General features: G+C 44.0%; 1 protein-coding gene across 2 annotated transcripts in view; it reads right to left on the bottom strand.

Annotated features, from left to right (window-relative positions):
- Window positions 1-27599, bottom strand: part of VIPR1 (vasoactive intestinal peptide receptor 1) — a 418060-nt gene that overhangs the window by 111914 nt on the left and 278547 nt on the right. For both annotated transcript variants that reach the window (XR_004538192.1, XM_033931776.1), the window contains exon 6: window positions 17517-17649. Coding sequence is in view for 1 of the 2 variants with exons in the window: in XM_033931776.1 (XP_033787667.1) it covers window positions 17517-17649 (133 nt within the window). In the remaining variant the exon portion in view is untranslated. The remainder of the gene's footprint in view (window positions 1-17516; window positions 17650-27599) is intronic.

The following is a 27599-nucleotide window of genomic DNA, read 5'->3' as shown; positions in this document are numbered from 1 at the left end:
TTGTTTTTTTTTGGGGGGGGAGGTGGGATCTGACTTGAAACTGTTATTCTCTAATGGCCGCACATACTCAATCATGGGATAAGATTTGATTGCCTTTGCAGCAGATAAGGAACCAGATTTTAAAACCATGTTACCACCAGCCTGCTTGAAAAAACAGTGCCCAGCCAGGCAGATGCTTTCACTTGGCAAGATATGAGGTCTGTCTTAAGCAGGGTCGGTGTTCTTTAATACAACTTCAAGCAAAATATTTGGTCACCAGGCTGCTCTGCCCTAGATAGGTACCTGCTGATTGTCTCCACTGCGCGTAAGTAAAAGTTGTTTATCGTTGTCGTTCGGTCTTCTTGGAAACGTTATCGTTATTCTTTAATCATTTCAGAATAAGTTTTAACTGTGCTGGATAAAAACCAGCAGCACCCTCAAAACTGTATTAAATCAATTTCCGGCATCTCTCCTGGCTACATTTGGTCCAAAGCTAATTATACTGGCAATAGTTAATAAAACCTGATGTAGGTAATGATAGAAAAATGAGCAGTCGTATTAAAATACACCGCCAGACTCTGAGGCTGAGAGAAGAAATATAGTTCACAATTTTCTCAAATAGGAGCATTATCCTCTATCAAATAAACACATGAAGACGAGCTATTTCACTGGAAAAATGCAGTCACTGTTACAGTTCAAGAGTGTATTTATTTTGTTTTATGAGTTATTTCTATTTTAGGCAGATGAAAACAACAAACCCCCAAATAACATTTTAACAGGAGCTCTTTGAGCCCTTTAGAGCAAAAGCGGGCCATGGCTACGTTTTGCATTATATCAGCTATGCAACAATTAGGCTATGAATCAGTGCGTAGCTGAAACAATTACTCCTGGTGGAATTCCGGGTAAACTGTGCAGCGTAAAATTTGCGCAGAATTCCCCATCTGTGTAAAATTCAGTGCAGACACCCAGACCTGCCATCTCCCATATCAACTCCCGTTCTGCTCTCCTTCCTGCTCCACTCCTGACCAGACCCCCTCCTCATGTGGATCCGGCATCTCTTTTCCTATCCACGGCCCTCCCGGCAGAGGCAGCGCTATGAACAAGGTGCTTGTGGCTGGCCCTAACACAGGAAGTGACATCACAGGCAGATGACATGGCAGAGGAAAGGCCAAGGTGGGGCTGTCCACAAACAGCCTGTTCACAGTGCTGCCTCTGCCAGCCAGTCATCACTGCTAATCTGGGAGGACTGCAGGTAGGAAAGAAAATAATGAACCCACGAGGTTGAAGAGAGGGGAGATAGAGAAAGAGGAGAGGTCATATCCGTGGGAGAGAAGGGAGGAGGTGAGAGAGGCCAGGCCCAAATGGGAGAAAGGGAAGGAAGGTTGGGTAGACCCATGGGGATGTGTGACCAGACTGTGGGGAGGGGAGAGAAGAGATGAGGGGAAAGGAAGGGAGGGGAATGCTGGACATAGATGCACTGTGGGGAGATGGAGAGAGAAAAGGAGTGACCCAGACTAGAAAGGGGAGTGAGAGGAGAGGAAGAGATGCTTAACCAGTGGGGAGAGAGGAAGAGAAATGGCAGGCCTTGGGAAGAGGAGAGGGGATTCAGGATGCGAGCAAGAGAGGTGCTGGGGGAGGGGATGGGACACGGATGCTGGACTGGCAAATGGGTGTGGGAGCAGGGTAGAGAAAGGAACGGAGAGTAACCCAGACCAGAAATAGGGGTGGGTAGGTAGGAAGATATCCTTGATCATAACTGTTGGGGGGGGGGGGGGGAGGGCAGAGTAATGGGATGAAAATGCCATAGGGGTGGGAGCAGCAAGCTGAAGGTTGAGGGGAGTGAAGATACAATGACAGCTGAGAAGGTGAGAAGACAGAATGAGAAACTGGGGTGCTGCATATGGGAGAAGACTATCGGGGCAGTCAGAATTAGGGGTTATGCTGAGACTTGGAGGGAGACAGAGAATGCAGGCATAAAAAAGACGACAGACTGTGAAGAGAGAGAAAAGTTCAGTAGCTGATTGGCACCATCGCTGCTCAAATACGCTATAATACAATCTCTCTTTTTCACCACAAATATCCATAAGTGTTCAAAACTATGCCAATGTCTCATATATGCAAAATATTTTATATGCTGAAATTGTGGCCAATTCAGCTATTTCAACAACGGAGCAAGTCGTTCTCTTGTTGAAATGCGCTAGGGAGACAAAATTCCTGGAAGCTACACAGGATTGTTTCATGGAACAGCTTGTTAGAGAACCGACGAGAGGAAATGCCACTCTGGATCTAATCCTAAATGGGTTAAGGGGACCTGCAAAGGAAGTAGAAGTAGTGGGACCGTTGGGAAACAGCGATCATAATATGATCAAGTTCAAGGTTGAGGTAGGAGTGTCAAAAGGCAAGAGATCCATTGCGACAACCTTTAACTTCAGGAAAGGAAACTACGAAGCAATGAGGGAATTGGTAAGGAAGAAACTTAGGAACACTTCCAAAACATGGCTAACGGTAAATCATGCCTGGTCCTTCTTCAGGGACATGGTGAGCGAGGCGCAAAATCTGTATATCCCCAGATTCAGGAAGGGGTGTAAAAAGAATCGAACAAAAGACCCGGCATGGATAACCAAAACAGTGAAGGAAGCGATAGGCAATAAGAAAAAATCATTCAAGAAATGGAAAAAGGACAAAACTGAGGGGAACTGGAAAGAGCACAAGAAGCATCAAAAAGAATGTCACCGTGAGGTTCGGAAAGCCAAAAGAGAGTATGAAGAGAGGCTAGCCAGGGAAGCAAGAAATTTCAAACCATTCTTCAGATATGTTTCAAGTTTCAAGTTTCAAGTTTATTTGGTTTTACTATACCGACCATCAAATAAATATCTGGCCGGTGTACATTACAATAAAAATATAAATTAAATAGGGAAGGGGAGTTAAAATAATCTACATTTAGAGGTACAGATAGTGTATATTAAGACATAGACTAGACAAACTTGATTGTGAGGGAAAAGGTTTAGGGAAGGGTAAAGTTACAATGTAGAGAGAAAAGGGAGAAAGAGGGGATGGGAAAATAACATTTGGGAAGGGAAAAGTCATTAGAATAAAATTTGTAATGATGAACGAGTGAAGATGACTGAGAGTTAGCTACTAAGCAGAAATAAAAGCATCACGGAATAGGAAAGTCTTTAAGCCTGTTTTAAATTTATCTAATTGTTGTTCATCACGAAGAAGTTGAGGTAAAGAATTCCATAGCATTGGGGCAGTAACAGAGAAATTTATTTTCCGTGTGTAATAACAACTTTTGATGGAGGGGATCAGAAGAAGATTTTGGTTTGTGGATCTTAAGGTACGAGATGAACATTGAGGGATGAGAAGTTTATGTAGAAATGAAGGCAGATGGTAGGATTTTATTTTGAAGGTCAGGAGAATAATTTTGTAAGTAATTCGATGGGCCACAGGAAGCCAGTGGGCATCTTTCAGAATTGGGGTAACGTGATCATATTTTCCTAATTTATAAATGAGTTTTATTGCTGTATTTTGAATCAATTGAAGACGTCGGATTTCTTTTTGTGGAAGACCGTTAAAGAGGGAATTACAGTAGTCAAGATGAGAAATGATCAAGGAATGGACTAGAATTGTGATAGATTCGGTCGGTAGAATAGAAGTCAAAGAGCGGATGATACGAAGTTTATAGAAGCAAGTTTTTACTATAGAACTGATGTGATCGTGAAATGACAGATCTTTATCGATAATAACCCCTAGAAGTTTTATTTTTGTTTCCATTTGAATTGGAACAGATTTGATGGCTATTTTTTCAGGTAAGGTTTCAATATTTTTAGTTGAGAATATAAGTCCACGAGATTTGTTAACATTAAGAGAAAGTTTGTTAGTGTAGAGCCAGGGAAGCAGCCGGCTAGAGAGGAAGTGGGACCGCTGGACGACGGAGACAGGAAGGGAGTGGTGAAGGATGAGAAGGTAGTGGCAGAAAGGCTTAACATGTTCTTCTCGTCTGTATTTACAAACGAAAACACGTCCAACATACCGGAACCTGAGCAATTCTTCAACGGAAGTCAGGCAGAAAAATTAAGATCCATAGAAGTGAGCCTTGAGGACGTTCGTAGGCAGATAGAAAAACTAAAAACTGACAAATCCCCGGGTCCGGATGGCATACATCCAAGGGTTCTGAAGGAATTAAAGGAGGAGATAGCGGAACTACTGCAGCAAATTTGCAACTTATCCCTGAAAACAGGCGAGATCCCGGAAGATTGGAAGATAGCCAACGTTACGCCCATCTTTAAAAAGGGATCAAGCGGTGACCCGGGAAACTACAGGCTGGTGAGCATGACTTCGGTTCCGGGGAAAATGGCAGAAGCACTGATAAAAGAAAACATCGATCAACATTTTGAAAAACATGAACTTCTGATAACCAGCCAACATGGTTTCTGCAAGGGAAGATCGTGCCTAACGAACTTATTGCACTTCTTCGAAGGGATCAACAAACGGATGGACAAAGGAGACCCCATAGACATCATATATCTAGATTTCCAAAAAGCCTTTGACAAGGTGCCCCATGAACGTCTACTCCGGAAACTGAAGAACCATGGGGTGGAAGGAGACGTACATAGATGGATCAGAAACTGGTTGGAGGGTAGAAAACAAAGGGTAGGAGTGAAGGGTCACTACTCCGACTGGAGGAGGGTCACGAGTGGTGTCCCGCAGGGCTCGGTGCTCGGGCCGCTGCTATTTAATATCTTCATAAATGATCTAGAAACAGGAACGAAGTGCGAGATAATAAAATTTGCGGATGACACCAAACTATTTAATGGAGCTCGGACTACAGAGGACTGCGAAAAGTTGCAAAGGGACTTGAACAAATTAGAAGAATGGGCGGCGAAATGGCAGATGAAGTTCAACATTGAAAAATGTAAAGTATTATATGTGGGGAGCAGAAACTCGAGGTACAACTATACAATGGGAGGGATGTTATTGAATAAGAGTACCCAGGAAAGGGACTTGGGGGTAATGGTGGACATGACAATGAAGCCGTCGGCACAGTGTGCAGCGGCCGCTAAGAGAGCGAATAGAATGCTTGGTATAATCAAAAAGGGTATTACAGCCAGAACGAAAGAAGTTATCCTGCCGTTGTATCGGGCGATGGTGCGCCCGCATTTGGAGTACTGCGTCCAATATTGGTCGCCTTATCTTAAGAAGGATATGGCGTTAGTCGAGAGGGTTCAAAGGAGAGCAACACATCTGATAATAGGTATGGAAAACCTGTCATATTCTGAGAGATTGGAGAAGCTGGGTCTCTTTTCCCTGGAGAAGAGGAGACTTAGAGGGGATATGATAGAGACTTACAAGATCATGAAGGGCATAGAGAGAGTAGAGAGGGACAGATTCTTCGAACTTTCGAAAAATAAGAGAACAAGAGGGCATTCGGAAAAGTTGAAAGGGGACAGATTCAAAACAAATGCTAGGAAGTTCTTCTTTACCCAACGTGTGGTGGACACCTGGAATGCGCTTCCAGAGGACGTTATAAGGCAGAGTACGGTACTGGGGTTCAAGAAAGGATTGGACAAATTCCTACTGGAAATGGGGATAGAGGGGTATAGATAGAAGATTACTGCACATGTCCTGGACCTGTTGGGCCGCTGCATGAGCGGACTGCTGGGCACGATGGATCTCGGGTCTGACCCAGCAGAGGCATTTCTTATGTTCTTATGTTCACCCACTATCCTCATTCCCATATCTTATGAATAATATGTGTAATTATGGCCAAAACATGAATAAGTAAATAATCTACTTAATTGCACTGCTCCACACTCTAAAACTGCATCCAACTTTCATCAAAACTTGTGTCCGACAAGGTGCCCCCTTTTCAGTATTTGCATCAGGGACTCTCTACAGCTCAAGCAGACTATTCATCTTCAATATGCACAGAAAAGACTGGCGGCTGCAAATGCTGCATTCTTCAGGCGTTTTTCTGCGCACGCTGAAGGAAAATAGTGCAGTGGTCTCAAACTCGCGGCCCGGGGGCCACATGCGGCCCGCCAGGTACTATTTTGAGGCCCTCGGTATGTATATCATAATCACAAAAGTAAAATAAAACAGTTTCTTGATCATATGTCTCTTTAGCTCTAAATGACAATATTATTATTAGGACTTAGCCAAAAGGAAAGATTTATAAACTATAAAGAGTTTTACCTCATGCAAAATCGTCATTTCTTTAATTAGACATTAATTATGTTTTCTGAGGCCCTCCAAGTACCGACAAATCCAAAATGTGGCCCTCAAAGGGTTTGAGTTCGAGACCACTGGTCTAGTGCAAATACTGAAACAGGGCACCTTATCGGACACAAGTAGCCAGTAAGTTGATGAAAACTGGATGCAGATTTGGAGTCTTGAACAGTGCGATCTTCTGATGCTTCAAAGTTGTAGACGATTTACTTATTATCTGGGGATGCACTAAAGTCGGCGATCGTCGCTAAACCTTTTTTTCACAGGTTTAGCCACGATCGCTGATAACCGATTCGATGCATTAAACGGCCTGCTGCGTGTCATTGTCCATTTTCTGATTCCGATCCGACCCATCCAAATTAGTAAAACCCCATTCAAAATAGCCAAGCAATTGATGCACTAACATCGCTTGGCTATTTAGCATCGGGTTTTACCGATTGTAAAATCCCGATGGCTCTGCCTGGTTTTCTTTTTCTTTTTTTCAATGGCACAGATATTTTGCGCGTAGTACACACGCAAAATATCTGCCCCATTAACAAAAAAAGAAAAAAAAAAAAAAAATCCCCCGCTGATGCTTCCCCCAACCCAACCTAACATAAAACAAATGGTAGGAAGGATACCCACTCCCTCCTGCCATGAAGGACCGGACTGGACCGCCCCCCCCCCCCCCCCCCAAAAAAAAGGCAGAAGGGATGCCCACTCCCTCCTACCATGAAGGTACCCACTCCCACCTTCCTCCCCCCCCCCCAAAAAAAAAGGCAGGAGGGATGCCCACTCTCTCCTGCCACTGGAGGCCCTCCTCCTCCTCCCCCTCCATGCTCCCCTGCCCCATACCTAACAAGTTGGGAGCAGAAGGTACTGAAAACACCATCTGATCATTTTTTAGATGGATTCTTTCGGCTAGTTTGACATCAGGACCTACTCATGTTTTCTCTTGACTGCAGCTGCCCTTTATTGCATCCTAGAAAGTGCACCCTAGGTAACTGTTTAGTTTGTCTAATGGTTAAGCCTGTCCTGCTTTCACCCTCCTCCAAGGCAACAAACTCGGTTGCATTATATAAGTACCACGAGCACTGTCTCTGTTCCCATGGCAGCTCCATCTTTTCTCTGAGCAGAATACGGTAGTTTCTTTTCAAAACTGAAAGCCAACATAGAGAGGCAGATGGGAAAGAGGCCAAAGCAGACACGAGAACAAAGCGTGGGCACTCTCTAGCTTTGACTTGGGGAATATATCACTGCTTCCAATGTTCAGGGGGACAGAGACATAATGTAGGGCCTTCGACTACAGAATCTAAAGTGGGAAGCCTTGTAGGAGACCTTTAAAGTGGGAAGGAGTGCAGGTAACCCAAGACTGTCTGATAGATCAGTGGTTCCCAACCCTGTCCTGGAGGACCACCAGGCCAATCAGGTTTTCAGGCTAGACCTAATGAATATGCATGGAGCAGATTTGCTTGCCTGTCACTTCCATTATATGCTGATCTCTCTCATGCATATTCATTAGGGCTAGCCTGAAAACCCGATTGACCTGGTGGTCCTCCAGGACAGGGTTGGGAACCACTGTGATAGATAAACATTTTGTACTTCCTGATAGCCCAAATCTGTGTCAAAATGGCATAGAAGAAAGTGAGAGCAGTCAAATCGGTACACCGTCAAAAGCACGCAGGATTTGTGCGCAGGACATATGGGCGCTGCTGCTTCCAAGCCTTCCCGTTAGCGCTGTGAGGGTGTGTGTGTGGGACTCGCCAGTACATTTACAAGTCTTGGTGCTCCCGTTTGGGGGGAAGCCCCCCCCCAAGTACACTGAAAACTCCCATTCTCCTTTTCGTTTTCGCTGTTCGGGAGTTTTCAGTGTACTGTGTGTGTGGGGGGGGAGGTTCCCCCCAATGGGAGTGCAAGGCCTTGTAAATGCAGTTGGGGGGGTTCCCCCCACACACACCCTCAGAGTGCTGATGGAAAGGCTTCAAAACTTAGAAGCGGTGGTGCGCATAGGTCCTGCGCGCAAATGTCACAGCGAGATTGTCAACGCGCCAAAGTCCTGCGCGCTTTTCATGGGTCACCGCCAAGTCAGTTAGGATTGCCATATTTGTGAAGTCATAAAAGAGGACACATGACCCCCACCCCCACCCCATTCCCAGCCGAACTTCCCACCAATCTTGCCCCTGCTCTGTTACGCCCCCCTTCCTTTCAGAAGAGCATAAGAATTGCCGCTGCTGGGTCAGACCAGTGGTCCATCATGCCCAGCAGTCCGTTCACACGGCATCCCTCTGGTCAAAGACCAGCACCCTAACCGAGACTAGCCCGTTCTTCTTCAGGAGGAACTTGTCTAACTTTGTCTTGAATCCCTGGAGGGTGTTTTCCCCTATGACATACTTCAGAAGAGCTTGCCAGTTTTCTACCACTCTCTGGGTGAAGAAGAACTTCCTTACACTCGTACAGAATCTATCACCTTTCAACTTTAGAGAGTGCCCTCTCGTTCTCCCTACCTTTGCAAGGGTGAACAGTCTGTCTTTATCTACTAAGTCTATTCCCTTTAATTTTTTGAACGTTTCGATCATGTCCCCTCTCAATCTCTTCTGTTTGAGGGATTAGAGGCCCAGTTTCTCTAATCTTTCGCTGTACGGCAGCTCCTCCAACTCCTTAACCATCTTAGTCGCTCTTCTCTGGACCCTTTCGAGTAGTACCGTGTCCTTCTTCATGTATGGCGACCAGTGTTGGACGCAGTACTCCAGGTGAGGGCGCACCATAGAAACATAGAAATAGACGGCAGATAAGAGCCACGGCCCATCTAGTCTGCCCACCCCAATGACCCTCCCCTACCTTTCTCTGTGAATAGATCCCACGTGTCTATCCCATTTGGCCTTAAAATCAGGCACGCTTCTGGCCTCAATAACCTGAAGTGGAAGACTATTCCAGCGATCAACCACCCTTTCAGTGAAAAAGAATTTCCTGGTGTCCCCGTGCAGTTTCCCGCCCCTGATTTTCCACGGATGCCCCCTTGTTGCCGCGGGACCCTTGAAAAAGAAGATATCTTCTTCCACCTCGATGCGGCCCGTGAGATACTTGAATGTCTCGATCATGTCACCCCTCTCTCTGCGTTCCTCGAGTGAGTACAGCTGCAACTTATCCAGCCGTTCCTCGTACGGGAGATCCTTGAGTCCCGAGACCATCCGGGTGGCCATTCTCTGGACCGACTCCAGTCTCAGCACATCCTTACGGTAATGCAGCCTCCAGAATTGCACACAGTATTCTAGGTGGGGCCTCACCATGGATCTATACAATGACATAATGACTTCAGGCTTACGGCTGACGAAACTCCTGCGTATGCAACCTATAATTTGCCTTGCCTTGGATGAAGCTTGCTCCACTTGATTGGCAGTCTTCATGTTCTCACTGACGATCACCCCTAAGTCTCGTTCTGCTTCAATTCTTGTTAGGATCTCGCCATTAAGGGTGTAAGTCTTGCATGGATTTTGGCTGCCCAGGTGCATGACTTTGCATTTTTTGGCATTGAAACTGAGTTGCCAGGACCTAGACCAGCACTCCAGTAGGAGTAGGTCGTGCATCATGTTGTCGGACATTGAATTTATGTCTGTTGTGCTTTTGCCCACTACATTGCTTAGTTTGGCGTCATCGGCGAATAATGTTATTTTACCTCGCAGCCCTTCTGCTAAGTCTGTTTTAAAGATGTTGAATAGGATCAGGCCCAGGACCGAGCCCTGCGGCACTCCACTGATTACCTCCGTCATTTCGGAGGGGGTGCAGTTCACCACTACCCTCTGAAACCTATCTCCAAGCCAGTTCCCAACCCATTTCGTCAATGTGTCGCCCAATCCTATAGAACTCATCTTGCTTAGCAACCTGCGGTGTGGTACTCTATCGAATGCTTTACTGAAGTCCAGGTACACAATGTCCAGGGACTCCCCAACATCCAGCTTCCTCGTCACCCAGTCAAAGAAGCTGATCAGGTTGGATTGGCAGGATCTCCCCTTAGTAAATCCATGTTGACAGGGATCCCGTAGATTCTCCTCATTCAGGATCGTATCCAATTGGCATGATAACCTTCTCTGATCTGTTCGTGATCCCCTTATCATTCCCAGCATTCTGTTTGCCCTTTTTGCCGCCGCCACACATTACGTGGACGGCTTCATCGACTTGTCGATCAGAACCCCCAAGTCCCTTTCCTGGGAGGTCATCCTGTATTCATGCAACACTTTACACTTATCCACATTGAACCTCATTTGCCATGCCGATGCCCATTTCTCGAGCCTGATTATGTCACGTTGCAGATCTTCGCAATCTTCCTGTGTCTTCACTACTCTGAATAACTTCGTATCATCCGCAAATTTAATCACCTCGCTCGTCGTACCTATATCCAGATCGTTTATAAAGATGTTAAAGAGCACAGGTCCAAGCACCGAGCCCTGGGGCACCCCACTGGTGACGCTCTTCCAGTCCAAGTATTGTCCATTTCCCCCTACTCTCTGTTTTCTGTGCTCCAGCCAGTTTTTAATCCACGTATTTCACCCTCGATTCCATGGCTTGCAATTTTCCGAAGTAGTCGTTCATGCGGAACCTTGTCGAACAGCCTTCTGAAAATCCAGATATACAATGTCGACCGGATCACCCTTGTCTATCTGTCTGTTTACTCCCTCAAAGAAGTGCAGCAAGTTTGTCAAACACGATCTGCCTTTGCTAAAACCGTGCTGACTGGTCCTCATCAGCCCGTGTCCGTCAAGGTGATCAATGATGCGGTCATTTATCGGTGACTCTACCATCTCACCCCTGCCCTGCCCCACAGTTACAGTTAAGTTTATTTGATATACTGCAGTTTTTAAGAATGTTGTCAAATCAAGGCGGTTAACAAAATTAAAATCTGTGGGTTTAAAAGAACTAAAACAGACAGGGGGAAAGACCAATACTATAGACAAACTGGGACAAAAGGATATTCAGGGAAGGGATAAGTTACAATATTTGTGAGATGCCTCTCTCTCTCTCTCTCTCTTCCTCCATTTACCACCACCACCCCCACCCCTTCCCCTTTTTATGGGTGCTTCTTCCTCCCTTTCCTCTCCTCTATGGGTGCTTTTTTTTTTTCCCTCTCTCTCTCTCCACATCTCTCCTCCCCATGGTTTCTTCTCTTTCTTTTTCACCCTCTCTACCTCCCTCCACCCCCACACCACAGGACAGTGCTTCTCTCTCTCCCCTGTCCCCTACCTATCTCCTCGTTGAAATTTAATCTTCAGGTCAGTCGACAGCATCAGCAAAGTGAACCTGCTGCTGCTAGCCTGTCCCAGAAGCCGCCTCTCTGGAGCGTCCTGCTTACGCGGTAACTGGAAGTCACTCCAGAGAGAAGTCTGCCAGGGCAGGCTGACAACAGCAGGCTCACTTCGCTGCTCCTGTTGGCTGGCCTGAAGATTAAATTTCAGTGAAGCCAGAGATAGGTGGGGGATAGGGAAAAAATAATCCGGACAGCGGGAAAAACCATCAGGACAGTCCTCTAAACAGAAGACATGTCTGGGTTAATCCGGAAATCTGTTAACCGTAATATCAGTAAATATGAAGCTATTGGTCTTGCATATATATATATATAACTCATTAACACTTGCACTGTCTCCTATATTGTTTGCTAGTTTCTGGCTTAAAATGTCATGATGTTTTCTCTGGCACAAAAATTTCAGGAAAAGAATGCTAGCAGTCTAAATTCCATTCAGTATCCTTTTGCCCTACTAGGGTTACTGGGGGGGGGGGGGGGGGGGGAGTAGGGTTGCTAGATTTCCTCTTTGAAAAAAAAGAGGATGCCTGGCCCCCGTTCTGCCTCCAGTCCTGGCCCGTTCCTCCTCCAGCCCCACCCCCCAACGAACCTCCCCGAGCTTGAAGGCTGCATTTGGAAGCCTTCGTGCTTGCGTGATCATCAATGCAATGATGTCACAGGCATGCGCGTGTGCCTACGATGTCATCATGGCGACGGCCATATATGCGCAAGAGCTTCCGGATGCGGCATCCGAGCTCAGGTCTTCCAAAACCTGGCCAAAATGCAAGGGCTTAGAAAACCCTCCTGGCGCCCGGACGGTTCTCTAAAAAAGAGGACCGGTCCGGGTTTTCCCGGATATCTGGTAGCCCTATCTGGGGGTAGTTTTCAAAAGCACTTCTAAAGACAAGGCAGTATTTGTACACAGAGAAATGCTCTACCCAATACATGATTGAGTTACACGCAAACATGACCCCCGAGCTAAATAAAGGCATTCTGAGGAAGACAGTTGTGAATGAATTTTGCATTGCTGGGAATACTTTAGAAAATTCCAGCCTGTGCGTGCAAATTACACCAGAATATTTGGCCCTGATTCTCTAACTGGCGCTGATTTTGTAGATGCCGGTAGGCACCCAAGTTCGGTAAACATTTTAAACTGAGTTTCAAGGTGCCTACCAGCGCCTAAAAAATCGGTGCTGGAATTGTGCATCCTTAGGTGCTTTAGGCCGCCTAAATGTCACTGTGGGCGTGGCTAATGCCGGAAGTGGTGTTAGGTGACCTAAAAGGCCAACGGAGGCACGGCTCACACCTAAGGCAGGCACCAGAAATGTAGGCCTGGAAAATCCTGGCCTACATTTCTGGCGCCTACCTCTGCCGTGATTGACATGCGATCAGCGGCCGCTTTTAAGGCAGCTGCCAACAATCGCACTGAATCCGGCCTCAGTGTTTCAAATTTCTTTCAACTGAATATTAAGGAGCAAGAACAAAAAAGAAATCAATAACAGAGTGAGCATAAAAACATACAAGTCATCTAGAATCACAGAGTACAATATACATGTTTTAATTAATTAAATAAATATAATAGGCCCAATATTCTGCGTTTTGCCAATTGCCACCCACATTAAACATGGAGTGCAATCTTGGACCACATCTAGACTCTGCCATTGAATTTCTCAATATCTTTATTAGCATTTCTATGTCGCTTAATGATCATAAGTAGTCAATTCAAAGCAGTATAAGAAGCCGACCAAATTAAGTGTGGCATTTTGGCATTTAAATGGCTCTATATAGCTGTATAAAGATATGTCTGCTATTTATGCAATTAACTTTAACTGTCTAAGTGCTGAATTTCATGCTTAACTGGTTAACTCCTCTTTTACGAAGCCATGTTATGCTTTTTTTTTATCACCGGCTGTGGTGGTTAAAGCTCCGACGCTCATGGAATTCCTATCAGCGTTGGAGCTAATACCGCCACAGCTGGCAATAAAAAAAAGCCTAATATGGCTTCATAAAAGGGGGGGCCTCAGTTCTGACTCTACGCCAGAAATGCACCTAAAACAGCTGGAATTGGCTTGGGCACCAACTGGGTATTTTCAGCAGCACTATCCGGTTACATACCATTGAAAATACCTGGCTAGCCCCAGGCAGGTGATTTAAAGAGCCAGGAGCCTCTCCTGACCTTTTAAGTCAGTTTGAATGTCAGACCCAGTATAAACCTCTCTCTGGCACTTTGTCTGAGTTTTGAAAAGCCTCCTCTAAATTGCATCGGGCAGGCAGCGGGAGACAGGGCCGGGACACTACGAAAGATTTCTGGACAGAACTCTCGCCTTCCAGGCAGGTAAATGGAACGATTGGCTGGGTAACATCATCCCGCATTCCTCATCCTACTTTAATTTAATTTTATTTATTTTTTTAATTTCTTTATTCTTTTTCAAACTTACATCAAGTGCACAAAAAGAACAACATGAAATACTATCGTACAACACTTGAACATCATACATTATATTCTTAATATGTAAATTAATTAAAAACCCTCCCCCTCCCATCTTTCTATACAATCATTAAAACTATCATATTCCTTCAAAATTTCAATTTTGCTACATCTTATCTTCCAATCTCCCCCACCCCCCTATGTATATTATCAAAGAATAATGATGCCTATTCACTACAAAAATCAACCATCGGTCTCCATATCTTTAAAACATTTTTATAACTTCCTTTCTGTATTGCAATTGCTCTTTCCATCTTGTAAATATGACACAGGGAATTCCACCAAAACGTATAATTGAGATTACTATAATTTTTCCAGTTGTTAGTAATATGTTGCATAGCAACACCCGTCATTATCATCAAAAGCTTATTGTTATATGCTGATAATTGACTTTTTTTCCTCATAGACATACCGAACAGAACAGTATCATATGATATTTCCACATGATTTTCCAATAAGCAATTTATTTGAGACCAAATTGAATTCCAAAAATTCCTAATGCAGGGGCAATAAAAAATTAGATGATCCAATGTCCCCACTTCTAGATTACAGTGCCAGCATCTATTAGATTTAGAGCTATCCAACTTTTGTAAACGAACTGGGGTCCAAAAAGCTCTATGTAATAAAAAGAACCAAGTTTGTCTCATAGATGCTGACACTGCACATCTCATTCTCCAAGACCAAATTCGTGGCCATTGAGAAGCAGAAATATTATGCTTAATCTCAATGCTCCAAAAGTCTCTCAGACCAGTTTTTGGCTTTTTATTTAAAAATCCAGATAATAATTTATACCACTGTGCGGCTAGGTGTCCCATGAAATCAGCCTGGAAACATAGGAACTCCAAACTATATTGAGTATTAAGAGTTTTCCATTCAGGGAACCCCACCTGAATAGCCTGCTTCAGCTGCAACCATTTAAAACTTTGTGATTTATCAAGACCAAATCTAATTTGCAACTGTGAAAAGTCAAGCAGTTTACCATTTAAAATAACATCATTTAAAGTTCTTATGCCTGCTATAATCCAGTGTTTCCATAAGATTTGAGCTCTGCCAATTCGAATCTTGGAGTTTATCCATAAAGATTGATTTGTTGATTTGCTTATTGGAATAGATGTTAGATTACTAATGTATCTCAAATTTTTCCATGTATCAATCAAAATTCTGTTCTGTTTATATCTTCTAGGCATTTTTATACTAACAACATGAACTAAATGTAAAGGAAACATAAGACGCCACTCCAAATATAACCAATCTGGAGCATTATCATAGAGTTCTGGGAGGATCCAATACATACCCTGGCTTAAAATATAGGCTTGATGGTACCTAAAAAAGTTTGGAAATTTAACCCCTCCCTCCTCAATTGGCTTTTGTAGAGATACTAGAGCAATCCTAGGTCTTTTACCCAGCCAAATAAATTTTGTAAGAATACCATTAAGTTTTTTATAAAATGACCCTGAAAAAATATTGGTATCATACTCATTTGGTAACAAACTACAGGCAAAATCATCATTTTAATTGTTTGCACTCTCCCCCACCATGAAAGATGTAACGGATTCCAATGCTCACATACTTCTGTTATTTTTTTTAATAAAAGTTTTTCATTCTCTTTCAAAGTGTCTTCCAACGTCTTTTTTATCATTATACCTAAATATTTTAATCCTTCTTCTTTCCAGGTAAATGAAAAAGCATCAAATAAACCTTTAGTACAATGTACATTAAGAGGAAGAATCTCAGACTTATTCCAATTGATTTTATATCCTGAAAATTTTCCAAATGTATCAATCAACTCCAATAAACATGGAATGGTAGATTCAGGATTCCTCAAATACAGCAATATGTCATCCGCATATGCTGAAACTTTATATTCTCTATCAGAAAAGAGAATACCCTGTATCCCCCTTGCTTGTTGAATGGCCAATAACAAGGGTTCTATCCTACTTTAATTTTAGAAAATCAGTAAAAACGAATTTATTTAATCGATTTTTGTAACCTAAGAAATTTTTTAGTTTTTCACTTCTTCCATTCTGTAAGCTTGTATTCGATGTCTTTGTATGGCGCTGATTTCCAGCACTTCTTGTTGTAAACCGCCTCGAACTTTCATGGCTTTGGTGGTATATAAGAATAAATTATTACTGTATTATTATAACAGGGCAGGGATGGGTGGAATTGGGCGGGCCTGGGGGGGGGGGCGGATCTAGGGGTCCGACTTTTACTATAGTAAAATCTGGCAACCCTATGCACTGAAAATTCAACTGGCTTGGAGTAGTAGGCCAAAGAGCGGGTTGAGAACCACTACTACTACTTATTATTTCTATAGTGCAGCCAGACGCATGCAGCACTGAATATTAACATGGAAGAGACAGTCCACTGTTCTAGAACAAACTAGGGTCAATGCATTTCAGTCAAAGTGTTGTTGCATTGTCTTGGACAGTGAGAGAGAGGAGAGAGAGTAGACATTAAAGTAGCAATAAATAAAAATGAATTTTTATAGCTCCAACCAAGACAACTTTTATGTTGCGACTATTTGGGTTTTGGCTAGGTACTATTGACCTGGATTAGCCACTGTTAGGATGGGTCTACTGGGCTAGATGGATCATTGGACTGACCCAGTATGGCTATTCTTATGTTCTAATTTATTATTGATCTGGAAGTGGGAGTATGTGGCACAGTGATTAGAGCTACAGCCTCAGCACCCTGAGGTTGTGGGTTCAAATCCCACGCTGCTCCTTGTGACCTTGGGCAAGTCACTCAATCCCTCCATTGCCCCAGGTACATTAGAAAGAGTGTGAGCCCACCAGGACAGATATGGAAATATGCTTGAGTACCTGAATGTAAACCACTTAGGCTCTAAGTAGTATATAAATACTAAGATAAATAAATAAAAGATTGGGCCATAGCTACAAGGCAAAAACAAAAAAACAAAACAAAACAGTAATAATACTAAAAAAAAAAGTTGTGCTGAAGAACAGTGAAAGCATTTTATGGATACAAGTCAAAAACTTGCTTTAATCTCTTTGCAAACATTGTTGAAAGTCTCCTCTATGTTGCACTGTGATGAACACACTTGCAAATACCAAATAGAATATATTTCCCAAACTTCTGACTCAAACCCACTTAAGTTGTGAGAGATGCACATATAGCTCCAGTAATAAACTCACTTAGGACTTCTAGCATTTTAAAACCCAAATGGCTTACTCCATTTCAAATAAAAAAAAGCGAGCTGATAGTTGCAAGGATTTTGACTGCTGTATTTTGTGAACTTGCTTTGGGGATCTTAATTGGCTGGACACAATTTATCTGAAGCATTTCTTCCAGTTCTTAATTGTATGGAAACAGAGGGCTTGTGCACATCAATCCTTGCAATTAAACAATTTCGCTGACAAAATACAGCCTTCGGACTTTTTGATTTGTTTTTCATTTTAATTCTTGCTCCAGTCTGATCAAAAACAGAAAGGATAAAGAAAAGAAAACAAGCTTTGAATGCATTTCCCGTTCATCTCCTATATACAAAAGGCAACCGTACGATGATATTATAACACGATTGCCAGATGTTAATGAATTGCTACTTACCGAGCCAGCAAAACAGTGATCCGATTCCCCATTTTCAAAGAGAATGATGTCTTTGATAAACACAGCAACGGCCCTCATTATGAAGGACATGAAAAGGTGCATGTGGATGTAATTCCTGGTACAATGCAGCTTTCTGTTGGAGGAAGAACAAAAGAACCCAGTTCCTGAATTTCAAAACTTTCTGCAGGCAATCGGAAAGGGAAGGTAGCAATACTTCATAAGAATAGGAATTGAAATATGCTTTACGTTTTCTTCTTTAATCTTGCTAGGATGAACTGATTGATAGCTTTAGCCACGGTTTTCTCCGTGACTTGTAACCTTTGGCTCTTTCATCATGAAGTTGGGATTTTCAAAGCTTTGATGTGTATTACTCAGGCTAGTTAGTAAAAGTACATTCCATATCCAGCTATTATCAACTTGTCCATTTAATGATTCTATTTTTCCCCGTTCTGCCCTTTTTTGTCTCAATGCATTTTAAGGCAACACAAGTTTCAAGTTTCAAGTTTATTAAAATATTTGTTTGACCGCTTAATCTAATTTCTAAGCGGTTAACATAATAAAATTACATAAAAACAAGTGAAACAGTTACATTGAGACGTATATTAAAACAGGGAAAACACGTGACTTGCACAGACAGACAGCAACAAAGGGACGGATGGGGAAGAACTGCAATTGATATAGGATAGGCAAAACATAAATGGCTAAAACAATAGGTTAGGTAAAAAATTATTAATAACAGTTAAGATTTAATTATAAACTTGGCCCTTAAAAGGGCATTTTAACCAAACGCGTCTCGGTATAAAAATGTCTTTAATCCTGTTTTAAATTGTTTTATATCTGTTTCGTTACAAAGATATATAGGCAATAAATTCCACGAACAGACTCCAGGAGAAAACTGCCAGAGGAACTTACAAAAGACACAAACAAGGAGGCAATAAGTTCTGAGAGTGGTTTTCTGAAGATTATATAGTGGTGAGAACAACAGACAATGAATAGAATATTATATATATATATATATTAAAATATTTTCAACAATCAATGTTAGTGTTGTTCCTTTCTCCTGTATTTGTATGTGCCTAATGATTTTTCAATAAAATTGTTTCAACACTAAGAGATTTAAAAAAAATAAATAAATATATATATATATATATATATATATATATTGAAACGGGATATCCTTAGTGTGAGAGGTCAGTGAAGGGAGGAGAACCTTCAGCGCTTAAAACAGCAAGGCAAAGGCTAAGCAAAGCCCTGCCAGCACACCATCATCGGATATCTCACGTGTGTCCAACAAATATTGTGATAGATAGTGTAATAAATAATTATAATATTCACACCTGTGAAATCAAATCAGAAAACCACTCAGAGAACCCCCCCCCCAGCCAACTCCCAAAATGAACTCAAACTTAGCTTGGATTAGATGGAAACGGTGTCCTTGAATTTAGCAAGAAAGTCCAGGGAATCACTGTATTACAAGATCCCCATAAGGCAGGATTCAACCAAGCCCGGTTTCGGTAACTCAGCGTCCCTTCATCAGGGACCCATCAAAGCTGAATCGTTTCCATCTAATCCAAGCCAAGTTTGAGTTCATTTTGGGAGTTGGCGGGGGGGGGGGGGGGGGTTCTCAGAGTGGCTTTCTGGTTTGATTTCACAGGTGTGAATATTATAATTATTTATTACACTCTCTATCACAATATTTGTTGGGCACATGTGAGATATCCGAAGATAGTGTGCTATTAGGGCTTTGCTTAGCCTTTGCCTTGCTGTTTTAAGTGCTGGAGGTTCTCCTCCCTTCGCTGACCTCTCACACTGAGGATATCCTGTTTCAAAAAATTTTAATATATATATATATAAAATATTATATTAATTGTCCGTTGTTCTCACCACTACCGTGTTTCCCCGATGATAAGGCAGGGCCATCAAATAAGACAGCCCCCCCTTTTTTAGAAAAAATTGTAAAATAAGGCACCCCCCCGCAAATAAGCCACCCACCGATACCTGCGCATACCCGAATCGGGTGGTACGGTGGGTGACTCCGTGTGGTCCCTCCGTCTACCGCGGGGGTCGGCAACCCGCGGCTCCAGAGCCGCATGCGGCTCTTTTCCACCTTTGCCGTGGCTCCGGTAGTGTGTCACGCAGGCATGCAACTTACAAGTTCGGCGTCGCGGTGGGAAATAGCCATGCTGAGCAGTGAGCTCAGCACGTACACAGATGAAAGCCTTGCTTGCTGATTGGTCCGGCGGCCGTGCCGCCGGACCAATCAGCAAGCAAGGCTTTCATCTGTGTAGTGCTGAGCTCACTGCTCAGCATTGCTATTTCCCGCCGCGACGCTGGACTTGTAAGGTGCACGCCTGAAAAAGAAATCATCCTGGCCGGGGTCGGTGTCATGCTCCGGAGATCTACAGCCTTCCTATCTCCCTCTCCCTTCTACCTGCTTCCGGCCACATCCCCTGCTCCGCGGCTCTCTTCGGCAACTCAGCAGCAGCGATCGACACAAGCTTCTGACGTCGGGGCCTACCCTCTGCGAGTCCCGCTTGTTTCAACTTCCTTTTTCCACAAAGGCGGGACTCGTAGAGGGAAGGCCTCGATGTCGGCAGCTTGTCTTGATCACCGCTGCTGACGAGTTGCTGAAGAGAGCCGCGGAGCAGGGGGGTGTTGCCAGGTGCAGGTAGAAGGGAGAGGGCCAGATGCAGGACTCGTGGGTGAGGGAGCAGAAGAGAGAGAGAAAGAGAGAGGGGAGGGAAACAAAAGGAAATATTTCATACTGGGCTGGGCCGGAGTGGAGGGAGGGTGGAAAGATTCTAGCTACAGGGTGCAGTAACAAAGGAAAAGGGGGGAAAGCTGAAAATGGAGATAGTGACATAAAGAAGAGAAAGGGTAAGCAGGACCTACTGAATAAGGATAGAGATACAGAGGGGACATGAAAGGGTAAATAAGGCATCCCCCCGAAAATAAGCCCTAGAGCATATTTTGGCCTTCCAAAAAAAATAAGACAGTGTCTTACCATCGGGGAAACACGGTATATAATCTTCAGAAAACTACTCTCAGAACCTACTGACTGTTACTGCCTCCTTGTTTGCGTCAATGCATTTTAAGGCTGATATTCAAAATCATTTGTCCAGATATCTTAGGGAACAAAATGATGTTTTCCAAATTCTCATCTACAGACTACTTATGTTTTTAGCCAGACAACCCGATATCTGGCCATGGGTCAAGTGCTAAAATTTGGATGGGGCAAGTAGCATTCCAGGGCTGGAGCTCACAATTAACCAGACAGCAGTGATATTCATCCATTACCTGGTTGACCTTATCCATTTAGCTTGGTTGCACATCTAGTGGGCCTAAGATAAATAGATAAAGACATCTATTTCTTTTCTTTCGTGAACTTACCCAGGGACTAGCCAAGCTTTTCTTTCCATTCCTTGGCCCTTTAAAATGAATATGCCCCATACAAAAGTGGTGTCATTCCCTAGGCAAATGGTTAGTTCAATGAACCTAAGAACCAGAGGAATTAGGTTCGGTTCCCACTGCAGCTCCTTATAACTCTGGGCAAGTCACTTTACCCTCTATTGCCTCTATATAATATTCAAGTTGCTTTGATGTAACCACAGAAAGGCCTTCATCCCAATGTCTGCAGCAGGAGGTGTGCCTAATTCCTCCTGCCACCACCAAGACATCCCTTGGCAGGAGGGATGCCCAAACCCTCCTGCCGCCACCCCCTGAGACATCCCCTGGAAGGAGGGATGCCCATTCCCTCCTCCTGCTGGCCCCATCATCTCCTGAACCCCAAAAATCCCACTGCCACCCCCCGAATGCCCCCGTACCTTTCTCTGATTGTCGGCAAGACGGATGCCCACTCCCTCCTGCCGGCAGGCCCACCTCCACAGAATGGTGGACCTTCCCCTTCCCGGTGCATCCTGGGATGCACCAGGGACTGGCCTAAGGCCCTGATTGGCCCAGGTGCCTATGACCCATAAGGCCTTAGGGGTCTGATGGTGTCAGGATGGCTGAGTGGTCTAAGGCGCCAAACTCAAGAAATAGAATTCTTACCCTGTAGGGTGTTCTGGTCTCCGAATAGAGGTGTAGGTTTGAATCCCACTTCTGACACATTAAAAAAAAGTGGGCATCCCTCCTATGGCCCCTAAGGCCTTCCCCTTCCTGATGCATCCTGGGATGCATCGGGGAGGGGCCTAAGGCCCAGACTGGCCCAGGTGCCTAAGACCCTTAAGGCCTTAGGCACTAGGGCCAATTGGAGTCAGGCCTCTCTCCCAGTACATTCTGGTATGCACTGGGAGTGGCCTAAAATTCCAGTTGGCCAGATCCCGTAGGCCATTGTGGGAGGGGCCTTAGGAACCTGGGCAAATCAGGGCCTTAGGCCCCCCCCAGTGCATCCCAACATGTACTGGGAAGGGGAAGGCCTGCAATTCTGTGGAGGCAGGCTCCCAGCAGGAGGGAGTGAGAATCCCTCTTGCCAGCCATCAGAGAAAGGTATGGGGGCCTTTGGAGGGTGGCAGGCAGAGGGATCTTGGAGGGGTTCGGGGGATTATGAGGCCAGCGGCAGGAGGGATGTTTTGGGGATGGTGGCAAGAGGGAGTAGGCATCCCTCTTGCTCGGGGATGTCTCGGAGACGACAGGAGGAATTGGGCACTCCTCCTGCTGCAGACATTCGGGGAGGGCTTGAGGAGTTTCAGCAGGAGAGAGAGGGCATCCCTTCTGCCAGCCAACTTCACAGAGGGAAACGGGTTCCGTGCCACGGCCAATAAACTGATCGCTGCAGGAAGATTCCCTTGTGGCGATCAGCTCAGCAGCAACACAATTCTCTAACTGGCGTTTGTGACATGGATGCCAGTTAGAGAATCGGGGTGGTTAGGTGGGGTTAGGCGAGAAGGCAGTGAAGCAGCCTGTAAGTGCTGCTGGCCCGACTCTCCTCTGCAGCAAGGTATTTATGGTTGCGGTCGGCAGGGATCGGTTGGGAGGGAAGGATGGATAGAGGGTCAGCAGGGATTCAGCGGTTCAGCTGCGTGGCAGGGGCGGGGGGAAGCGCACCTGCCTACAACTGGGGCTTATTTTTTGGGGTAGGGCTTATATTAAGACCAACCCTGAAATCATGCTAGGGCTTATTTTGGGGATAGGTCTTATTTTCAGGGAAACATGGTATATAGGATGCCCCTGTGAGATTCTCAAAAGCTGCTTAGGCGGCTATTGAGACCGAGCGTCCTACACAGAATTTTCCCCAAACTGTATTCTGAAATGTATTAGCTTCTAGACCAGGCTTATTCAAGTTCAGTCCTCAAGTGCTATAAACAGACCAGGTATTCAGTATATCCTTAATGAATATGCATGAGAGAGATTTGCATACAGTTGAGATAGTAGACATGGAAATCGCTCATGAATACCCTGAAAATCAAAACTGTTTTCAAGATGGCATCCGCTAAAAATCAGAGGCAGGAAATTTCATGGCGACATCAGGAAGTATTTCTTCACCGAAAGAGTGGTTAATCATTGGAATAGACTTCTTGTGCAGGTGGTCAAGGCCAGCAGCGTGACAGATTTTAAGAATAAATGGGATACGCATGTAGGATCTCTAAGAGGGTATAAGTGGGGGGAGGGTCATCAGAATAGGCAGACTTGACGAGATATTGGATATATGGAAGGCTAAATTTAGGGAAGAGGATCTTTAGTGTGAGCAGACTTGATGGGCTCTGCCGTCATTTTTCTATGTTTCCTCAAAGACTGAACTCGGGCAAGCTTGTACTATCCTTTGAAAGAAATTACAGACAGCAGTATTTAATAAATACAGTATATTATAATTCATCTTAATAGGTATATTATAATTTATAACAAAGATTTGTATTTTGTTCCTAAAAATATACCAATGGTTTATTTATCAAGGGTCTTCCAAAAGCACGAAAGAGGGAAACACATGGAATAAATTGGGTTCCAGTTTCAAATAATTAAGGAATCAAGCATTAGATTTAAAAAAGTTCCATTGTAAGAAAAAAAACAAACAAACATATATACAGTGGTGCCTCACACAACGAACTTAATTCGTTCCAGGAGCAAGTTTGTTATGCGAAAAGTTCGTTATGTGAAACGCGTTTTCCCATAACAATACATGTTAAAAAAAATAATTCGTTCTGCAGCATAAAATATGCTAAGATGACATAAAAAAAGATAAATTTGTCAAAATGGTGAAAATTGTGGTCTTGCTGAGGCCAAACTCTTTGACGAGGTCACACTGTTTTACCCCACATTCACTCCTTCTAATTATTTCCCGTTTCATTTCAACAGAAATCACCTTCCTGCTTTTTTTAGAAGCCATGATATATAAAAAATATTGAGTTTATCTTAAAAGGACGACTGTATACAGTGAGAGAGGGCAGTTAAGCGCAGTGACTAACGACTGCCTGCAGTGCCTGCGCGGAAGGATGCAATACATCGGCAGCTCGGGCGACTTCGTTGTGTGAAACGAAGTTCGTTGTGTGAAACGAAGTTCGTTGTGTGAAGTTCGTTGTGTGAAACGAAGTTCGTTGTGTGAATCAAGACATGAAGTTCGTTGTGTGCATCGTTCGTTGTGCGAGGCGTTCGTTATGCGAGGCACCACTGTATATATATATATATGTATATGTATATGTATATGTATATATATATATATATATATATATATATATATATACAAACCACAACTCAAATATACAAGTGAAAAAGCAACTGTGGTTTGATTTGCTATTTCTGGAATAGGTACTGCTTCTATTGTGAAAAATAGTTCAATTCCCTCTTCATCTTTGTCAAGGTCCCCAGACATTATGCATGTCTGTGTAACAGTAAAACTAAAAACAATGCATTTTTTTTTTCTCAGTAAAATCAGACTTCAAACATAAATTCTTTTTGCATATTGATTCTCTGTAGGTTGCAAAACCTTTCCTTGGATGTAACCAATGAAAAGAATTATCAAAAGATATAATACATCCACTTTTCAAATCACGTAAGTCTTTTTTTTTCCAAATTACATAGGTCTTTTCTTAGGATTTATCTCATTATAAAGTTGGAAACTGTGAGTTTGAATGTTTCCGCACTATAGACAGCAAGCACTGAAAAAAATTCAGTTTTTCTTGATCTACTAGGACAACAGAGCACTGTAGTACTTCTCTGTAATGAGATAAAACTTCATACCAGTGTATGTAAATGCATTATAGACTCATAGTAGACTGATTCAACTGGAAGGGTTAGTTATTATTTTTGGCAATCAAAAAGCTGTCATAAAAGAATGGAGTCGATCAAATTGGAAGGGGGGGGGGGTTGCGCTATATGTTAAAGAGAGAATTGAATCCAATCAAATAAACATTCTGCATGACATAGATAGCAGTGTGGAATCCTTATGGATAGAAATTCCATGTGTGAAGGGAAGGAATATAAAGATGAAGAAATGTTTTCAGAGATTAAGACAGCTGGAGAATTGGGCAACAGTATAATAATGGGTGATTTCAATTATCAAATTAATATGAAAGAGTATGTAAAATCAGCAAGTAACAAAGCTCATCCTCTATAATAAAACCCTAAGCGCACATGCGCACTTAGGATTTCGTGTTCCCTGCCACCGTGGTCTCTGCTTCTGTGCTAAATTTGATTTTCGAACACGGAGGCAAGGAGAACACGGAGGCAAGGAACACGCCGGTGACTCCCCCATCCCGCCTTCACTCACCAACTGCTGCTGCCGCAGCTCCTCCTCTTCAAAGCAGCCTGCTGAGGAATAGCGACGGCTGTAGCGAACCTCGCAGGCTGCTCTCCACCTCGGTAGCACATTGCCTCTGATGCATGGGATCACGTCAGAGGGAACGTGATACTGAGGTAGAGAGCGTCCTGCGAGGTTCACTACAGCTGGCCGTGATCCTCAGGCTACTTTGAAGAGGAGCAGGCCAGAAGACACCAGGAAGCCGGGATGGAGGGAGGGTAAGAACGGGAATAATACAGGCAGACAGGGGCCAGGGCGATAGGGAAAGGGGGTTGCTTTGGGGGGAGGGGTGTGCTGGGGTGCAGATAGCAATCATGCTTTGCTCTGGAACGGGGGAGGAAAGAAGGGGGCCACAGAGCAGGCAGGCATGGCACAACAGGGGGTCAGGGGGAGAGGGAAAGGGGGCTGCTTTGGGGAGAGGGGTGTGCTGGGGGGCAGACAGCAATCATGCTTTGCTCTAGAGGGCGGGGAAAGAAGGGGGCCACGTTGCAGGCAGGCATGGCACAACAGGGGGCCAGGGGGAGAGGGAAAGAAGAATGACAGTCAGACAGGGGGCTAGGGAGAGACACAGACAGAAAGAATGACAGACAGACAGACAGAAAGGAAGGAAGATAGACAGCCAGCATCCAAGCAGAGAGAGACACAAAGAAAAAAAAGACAGAGATAGACAGCAGCCAAGGAGAGAGAGACAAATAAAAAAAGACAGATAGACAGCGTCCAAGGAAAGAGAGACAAATAAAAAAAGACAGACAGCGGCTAAGGAGAGTGAGAGAAAGAAATAAAGAAAGACAGACACACACACATCTATTTTAGCACCCGTTAATGTAACAGGCTTAAAGACTAGTACTTTATAACCAAATATATCTATAGAACCCCTACAATTCCACTCAGTACTGCCAAATAATCACTCACAGATAGAGGAAATACGCCACCGCAATCATACACCACACACTAAATTCAAAGCAGAAACAGAGGGAAAAGGAGCACAAGAAATCCAGAAGAGAAAAAGAAAGTGGAGAAAAAGCTTTAGCTCAGCTTCATGGGCTCAAACAACTCCACTTTCTCTCATATGGGGTCCGTTTTTCTGAATCAAGTCTCAGCAGTAGCCACTCCCCAGTTGGAGATTGAAACATCCAAAAGTCTTGGAAAATGCAGGGAAAGTTCAAAAATCACTAACAGGCACAGATTAAATAGTGCATGAGATGGCAAAAAACAGATACTTAGCTGCCGGTCATCTCATGCCTTTCGTGCCATGGTCCCCCAAACGAACATGCACATGCAGGACAGCAGAACTTGAAACGGCGTCTCCACTACAGGACCCGACAGGGAACTTCCTTGTTATATGATTGAAGTGTACAAAATCCTGAGTGGAGCAGAACGTGTACAAGTGGATCGATTTTTCAATCCATCAAAAATTATAAAGACTAGGGGACACTCGATGAAGTTACAGGGAAAAACTTTTAAAACCAAAAGGAAGAAAAAAATTTTCACTCAGAGAATAGTTAAGCTCTGAAACGCGTTGCCAGAGGATGTGGTAAGAGTAGATAGCGTAGCTGATTTTAAAGGTTTGGACAAGTTCCTGGAGGAAAAGTCTGTAGTCTGTTATTGAGAAAGACATGGGGGAAGCCACTGGTTGCCCTGTATTGGTAGCACTGAATGTTGCTACTCCTTGAGTTTTGGCCAGGTACTAGTGACCTGGATCGGCCACCGTGAGAACGGGCTACTGGACTTGATGGACCATTGGTCTGACCCAGTAAGGCTATTCTTATGTTCTTATGTTATATACATTTGGCAGCCCACAGAACTGCTAAGAGAATGTTTCCCAGTATGCACCAAAAGCCCTATAAAATGACACCAACCTATACAAATACAGAAAACATGCTCAAAGTGGAAAGGAATTTATGGAGTTGCTTTATAAGATTCAACAGAGATTGACTCAGAACTAACATTATGAATTCTAAGGGAATTATTCTTGAGGTCTGGCTCCTAACTTTGAGAGCTAAAGCCCAGTTTTCTGTAGGTCATCAGAAAAGAAACATTCTGATCAGTGGCACCGCGAGGGTAGGCGGCACCCAGGACAGTGGCGCTTACTCCCCCCAAGTTCTCTACCCGCCCATCACCGCGCATGCATCTTACCTTCCCCCGTATCTCTTTGGCTCTTCACCGGTGCGAGCAGCATCTCCAACCTGCTACCGGTGCTGGCCTTGGCTCTCCCTCTGACATCACTTCCTGGTTCCAAGGCTTGGGGGAATTCCTGCCGGTTCAGCTGATTGGGGATTCTCTGCTGTATCAGCTCAGCCGGAAGGGAAAGCAGCAGCCAGCGGCAGGCAAAACAAAATGCCTTATTGCCT

Source organism: Geotrypetes seraphini, chromosome 2, assembly GCF_902459505.1.
Source record: "Geotrypetes seraphini chromosome 2, aGeoSer1.1, whole genome shotgun sequence".
In the NCBI taxonomy this organism is placed as follows: Eukaryota; Metazoa; Chordata; class Amphibia; order Gymnophiona; family Dermophiidae; genus Geotrypetes; species Geotrypetes seraphini.
This window is presented reverse-complemented; position numbering and strand designations above follow the sequence as displayed.